General features: G+C 36.6%; 1 protein-coding gene across 1 annotated transcript; it reads right to left on the reverse strand.

The window, feature by feature from the left end:
- Positions 1-377: 377 nt before the first annotated feature.
- LOC112030901 (uncharacterized) lies at positions 378-6,569 on the reverse strand. The gene is made up of 7 exons (XM_024063579.2): positions 5,368-6,569; positions 5,135-5,253; positions 2,894-3,637; positions 1,867-2,338; positions 1,643-1,781; positions 1,017-1,110; positions 378-904 (listed from the first exon to the last, which is right to left on the reverse strand). Exons 1-7 carry the CDS (start codon positions 6,415-6,417, stop codon positions 787-789), a joined length of 2,736 nt encoding a protein of 911 aa, XP_023919347.2. The 5' UTR covers positions 6,418-6,569; the 3' UTR covers positions 378-786.
- Between the last annotated feature and the right edge of the window lie 201 nt (positions 6,570-6,770).

Consider the following 6,770-nt stretch of genomic DNA (forward strand, 5'->3'; position numbering starts at 1 on the left):
CACTATGGATACAAATTCTGTACATCTTTTCAATCTGTAGAACCTTTTTCTCTGTCTTGGCTAACAACCTTTCATTGTTAAGAAGTACAAACAATCATGCCTTTGTACTCATTGCTTCTTGAAGTAGAGAAATCACAATGACTTCGTATGAAAGCCATAAGAAAGTGGCTTTGGCAATGATTCATTAATCATTATTCTGCAGGAATATTCAACCATTATGACTTAAGATATCCTGCATGGTTCTTGCTTCATTTTTACAACTTTTCTTATTTTAGTTGATTACTTATCACAGGCGCATAACTGGCTTGGAGAGAGAGAGAGCATGAATGGATATAGTGCTATTTCCTAAGAAAAACATAGAAATAACTGCAACACTGTTGAGTGTTGAATGTGAAGTGTATTTGCAATGTACGATAAAAGAAGAAAACAGATATTCTCCACTGCAGAACAAGCATTCGTTTGTTAATCCAACCTTGTATGGAGAACAATGCAGAGGATATTTTGAAAAGAAACCCCCCCAAAAAAAAAGAAAAAGAAAAAGAAAAAAAACTAGAACTCTATATACAAAGATGGAATATCAGAACATGTTAGTCGTCATTTCTCTTCAAAAAAACACATATACAGAGTATATGTTGAAAAAGAGAAACAATGTGTGATGTTGAACGAGTTTCTTGTACAATATTTACATGGCAAATAAATTAAATGCTTCAACTTCAACTCGCTTCTTTAAGTTAAGATCTATTAATAAAGGTGGTCCTGTGGAGCATGAATTCATTCACAAATAATCTATGAATCCACATAAGCTCGCACGACATCCACTATTGGAGCTCGACATATTGGACACTTTCCACTACCCCATTGCAATTCATGAGCACATTTGAGACAAGTGCACATGTGTCCACATCTGAAAGATATGAAAAATGACATATCAGAATATAAGTACTGAAAACATTGACAATATCAAAATGAAAAAATATATATTCTTCAAAGGGAACCTTTGCTTCAAAAGGAAGTACCTGTATAAAAGTGAGTCGATTTGCTTTTCATAGCAAATACAACAATTGCCTTTCTTTGGTACCCCATCATAGGACTTCTTCCCCTCCCCCTGAGCTGTAAGATGATTTCATATGCTATTGTTTATGAGGACCTTAATGAATTAGGGACAGAAAATACGAGAGAGAGGCAGAGAGAGACACAAAAAATTTATGCAGTTAATCATTGTTTAGCTTCCGGTTGCATGCATTACAAAAGTAATTTCACTTTTTTTCAAAAAGAAAACAGAACAAAGAAGATAAAGAAAAAGCAAAATAGTAAAGTTGGGTCTGATTAGTGCTTTAAATAACATTCTCTTGAAATATAACATAACACTCATTTCCAAAGGCATGTGTTTAGCTTGAGATTAGTATGAGTTTATAACATATTATTGTTTTCCTAACCATGTGATTATGTCCAGCATATTTGGTAGTAGTTTAAAACCATGTTTTCATGCTTGTCTTTGGCATTGACAACCTTATTAGTGGTGCATCTCTTGTTATGACCATGCTGTTACTAGGGTAACAAGGAAGGCACCAAAATCTCCTCCATGGTTGATTTGAACATGTGATATGAATTTCACTTTTACTTTAGAGGGAAGAACACAAACCTGAATGAGACTCTTGCTTAGAGGATTGTTGCAACATCATCTGCATGTCCATGCAGCTCTTGATTGATTTTCTTAGCTCAGACATCTCATGATAGAGTTGCTCCATTTGGCCTCTCATATCATAAATGAGTTCCATTTCCTGCAAGACCAGCAGCATTATTTCATTGGCAGAAACGTAAGGAATTTATTTTGAGATATCCAATAGGGTATAACGTAAAACTCACAATTGAATTAGGATTTGTGGCGGAAGAGTTTTGCTGACTATCCTGATCGTAAGGTTGAGATGGTAAATGTTGGCGTGGAGATGCGGATGTAACTTGATCAGAATCATCACCAACTTGATTATCCTGATAACTCCATGACCCTAATGGATATGATGAAGCTATTTGCATTGATGATGAGGATACATCAAAGTAATCGCCAGCTTCATGATACTGACCACTGATTAGGCTCTCCTCTCCTTCCTCTGCCACATCTCTGTCTTCCTCCTCCTCCTCCTCTTCTTCTTCTTCTTCTTGTTGACTGCCTGATGGATCCGTAAAACTATGTAAGAAAGACATGAATTGGTCCATTCCCTCCTGGCTGCCATTCTCATCTTCTCTTTCTTCTAGATGCGTCTGTCTATCTAAGCGAGATACCATCAATCTGTCTATTCTCTCTCTGAAATCACTAGTGAGAAAACTTGATACTGTTCTTCTGTATACATAAAATTGAAAATTCAAATGATTGAAATGTGGAATTATTTTTGTACTATGTCTAAAAGTAAAATTTAACATACACAGCATAGTTCATGCTTCACTAGTCGTTGTCAATGGTACCTAACCTCACATTTGTCATTGGGGACAAGCTCACTCATCCCCCAACCACCCTAAAAAATATAGATTCCACTGATGGAATTTTGATGTTGTTTTTGTATCCACCCTTGGTGAATGATAGACTAAGTTTTTTAGATGCGGTACTAATGAAAATAATATAGCAAAACACGCATTGAACAAATGTTCTTTTATTTATTTTTGTTATGTAATTATTCAATAGATCCAATGAAACAGGCCTTATATATTAAATACAAAAGGGCAGCATCATTCCATTTGGTCTCTTCAAATTTTATATTAAATGGTTTCCCGTGATATCAGAAATTGATTCTATTTCAGTTATTCATGATTTTGTAGTTTGTTCAAGCTTAAATGCCAGGAGTAGGAAAGAAAAGAAGATAACGGGAGGAAATGGATTGTGGGACAAAACCTCATATACCTTTCAAGGAGTTGACATATCTCCCCATTGCCAGAGTTACTAAGCACCTCCTCATACCGTTCTTGTCTGCAATGTTCCCAATAACTCCGTGGACGAGCAATGTCATTAATCCAGTCGTAACTGGTTTCTGCATATTCATGGTCAATGACCTCCACTTCTTCTGCTATCTCATTCTCAGCCCAAAACCTAAAGGATGCAGTTCTATCTGCAAATTCTTCTGAGTCAAGATTTCTAACCTCTGATCTTGTTCCTTGCAATGTCACATCTGAAATTCTGGCTTCTTCATGAACATCTTCCTTTATGTGTAACATTGAGTTCTCTAATTGGTGTGTACCATGCTGCTCAGTTATATTAACTTCCTGATTATGAAAGTGGTTACTTGGCTGATTGAAGGTGGAAGAACTGTTCAAATAAACTCCATTGTTTACTATCTTCTGACGAGGGCTTCTTGGATAAGATGAATCATTCTGGGCTGTTTTGACCTGCTCAACAACTGTGCTAAGTCTCTCCCTACAAGAACTGTCCAAATGAACTTCATTGCGTACCGTCTCCCGAGGGGGGCTTCTTGGATAAGTTGCACCATTCTGGGCTGTTATGACCTGCTCATCACTTGTGCTAGGTCTTTTCCTGCAAGAACTGTCCAAATGAGCTGCATTGTTTACTATCTCCAGACGTGGGCTTCCTGGATAAGTGGCATCATTCTGGGCTGTTGTGACCTGCTCTACACCTGTGCTAAATCTCTCCCTGCATTTAATTGAGATTCCATTTCCAAAGCCAAATGAATTAAATGTTGTGGATTTAACATGGCAGCAAATTTCTGAGATTCAAATAACATACAAATTGCCAAATTATTTTCAGTATTTGAGGTTCAAGATTGCAGGGATAGCTTGGGACAAATAGAATGATAATGATGACAACTTAATCTTCAAATTCTTAAACAGAAAAATAGAAGTATTCCATTATCATAATTTGAAATCTAACCAATTTCATCAATTCTAGATTTCTTCTCCCTGATCGTAAAAATATCAACTCTAAATTTACTACTATATTAAACAATTTCCATATCAAAATTATTTTTGTTTGAATTATATGCATAGGCACTATTCATGGCCTAAACTGCAACATTTTAATTCCATTACTTTATATTGTTTTGCCTTGCAAAGCTCACGGCAATTTACATGTGACATGAAGATATAAATATCATCATCAGCAGCCATTTACGCTTGTAAAATCTGACCTAGGGACAGGATAAAATCTGACTCATTAACTAAAAATGCAGAATGTTTATACACATGATTCGAAGTGGTGGTATGAGCACTAGTTGTTTGGCTAATATAAGCACCAAATGATGAGTGTTACTTTACAAATCAACTAGTTAAGTAGCATGTAATTACAACTAATTGGGGTAAGAGAAGATGTAACTAAGCTTCATTCTGGCTGTTAACCTTGCCCAACCATCCTTTTGTCAGTCTGTAAGAGGCTATTTTACAAAAAAATTGGGTACTAAGTATGATGCAGGCAGAATTAATCTATAGTGAAACAAATTCTAAATGTGGCACATTTTTTTGGTTTCCAAAATGTTAAATTCAGAAAAATTCTTGAAAATTTCCCCTTTCCTTCTTTGGAATTTTTTGATTTGGAAATCCCCTGTACAGAACAACAAGATGAATGCCAAGTCGAAATACAATTAGCAACTTGAAGTTTTTGGGATATTGCTTGAGTCCAGATCACAACAGAAGCCTAACAATCATATATGCTCTTTTAAAGTTCTTGTTCCCTTTCTACTCTTCTACTTTTTAAAAAAGTTTTCTTAAAGTGAAAACTTCATTAAACTTGCCTATCATTGGTTTCACCCAACTGATTGCTTTTAATGAGCATTTTATCTTATGCATAGCTTTAAAACATTCAAACGGATTATACAAAACAAAATTAAAGAAGGGAGAAACAGAACAAATGCATGTGGAACTAGATTAACATGTTCCGACTAATTGATTTAAATGACCTTCCCCCCTTTGTACAACATTGAAACCAAACAACATGACACATTCCTATTGTGTTCCACATACCAAAGAAAACCATGTTGTAAACCTTCCAACAAAACAAGTATTACTATTCTTCTTTTAGAATTGGGACTAACGACTAAATCTATAATCATAAATGTTCTCAAAACAGTTCCATCACATGCACAGTTCTAAATTCTGAATGAATTTAATGCAACATGTCAATAAAAATATATTATACCTTAGATGCATGATGGTAGATCCTTGTGGTAATTTGTTCACTTCAGATACTGTTGGTTGCGGGCGTGGTTGATCTTGAACTGCAATGCCCCGTTGTAGTAATCTAAGTCGAATCAATGACTACAAACAAGCATAATACAAAGTAAATTTGTGTTTCCTAATGGTAAGAAATAAATTTATTACTACATTGTATAAACCAAAAAGGAGTTCCAGCAAATGAATTAAGTACTTAACCTGAATGCGGCCTCTTTGTGTGAATCTAGAAACTGCTCGTCGCTCAGCCAATGTGTCTATCTCCCTTTGCCTGTCGCGTTCCAATTGCATAAGTAAATCTGTGAATGCTTGACGCCCTCTGATCCGGGGTGACATAACCTTAGGCAAAATTTTATAATCAAATTGATCCCAATAAGAACAGTCCCGCTCTCTAAATGGCGATCCAAGCATGCTAGACTGCTCGTGATCATTATCATCGCAACAAGATGAGGACTTGGGGCTCTGCATTTGTGTTGCAGCTGCTAACCTCTTAATGATATCCACTATTCTAACCTTCTCACTCTCTCCTTCTGAATTACAGCCTTGTGACGAAGACGTTCTACCTGACTCCCAATCAGGAAAGGGGTCATCATTAGGCTGAGCATCATATTTTTCTTCAACAACAGAGTCCCCTGCTTCAGCTGGTGATTCTTGAACAGGGAAACCATTTTCAACACTGCTGTTTTCAGAATTAGACCTTGATTTCATACTGTTGGACTCGGTAAGCCTCTTCTCCCATATCTGAACAAGGGAAGAGGCCCCAAGGGTTGGAATTTCAACAGAACCAACCGGTGGATCCGGAGAGCCTTCCTCCCTCCTAAAACTTGATTCCCCTGATGACATGATTGGAGAATTTGATAATTCCGAGAGCTCTGCCTCCTGCCTCTGTTTGTCAAATGTTGATACAATCTCTTGTTCTGTTCGGGCAGTCCATCTTTCAAGACTTCGCATCTGCTTCGGGCTCATTATTGAGGACTTTTTCCCATCATTGGGACTATGATTACTGTTCCTCTCTCCATTGTTAATCCAAGATTCAACAATATTATCATTTTGAGCCCCCGGGCTCTCATCTGATACAGAGCCCGAAGATATTCCAATGCACGAATGGAGGCGACCCGTCACCAAGTGCTTGAGGTTTTTCGGAAAGTTTGCTCGATTACCGTTTTCTCTGTACCGATCCAGCCTGCCATTGTCCCTTAGAACGCAACCAAAAGGCGCAGAGGAAGCGTATTCAACTTCAGAGGATGCCATTTTTTTTTTCCTTCTGAAATTGAATTCAGAGTCTGGATTCTTAATCAATCATTTTCAATTGACATGAATCCAAAACTAGACAAACCCATTTCATGAAAAATGGTTGGAAAACGCAAAACCAACCTCACAATCTTTGTCACCTCACGGAAGAGAGGGAGGGACAGAGGGAGGGGCTCATCTTAAAAGAAAACAGAGGAGCTGTTTAAAGCATATATACTGTTAACCACAAGCTTGATACTCGTTTACAATTTGGCTATATTTAGATACGCGTTAAAAATAGAAAAAAAAAAAAAAAAAAAAAAAAACATTTTTTAAAAATTATTTTTATTTTAAAAGCCTAAATATTCTTCTAG

This window comes from Quercus suber, unplaced genomic scaffold (genome assembly GCF_002906115.3).
Source record: "Quercus suber isolate HL8 unplaced genomic scaffold, Cork oak 2.0 scaffold_41, whole genome shotgun sequence".
Taxonomy (NCBI): Eukaryota; Viridiplantae; Streptophyta; class Magnoliopsida; order Fagales; family Fagaceae; genus Quercus; species Quercus suber.

Coding starts and splice junctions, on each gene's coding strand:
- LOC112030901 (XM_024063579.2), bottom strand. CDS start 6,417: ATGGCATCCTCTGAAGTTGAATACGCTTCCTCTGCGCCTTTTGGTTGC. Junction 5,254..5,367: donor CACAAAGAGGCCGCATTCAG/GTTAAGTACTTA, acceptor GCTTGTTTGTAG/TCATTGATTCGACTTAGATT. Junction 1,782..1,866: donor CCACAAATCCTAATTCAATT/GTGAGTTTTACG, acceptor CTGGTCTTGCAG/GAAATGGAACTCATTTATGA.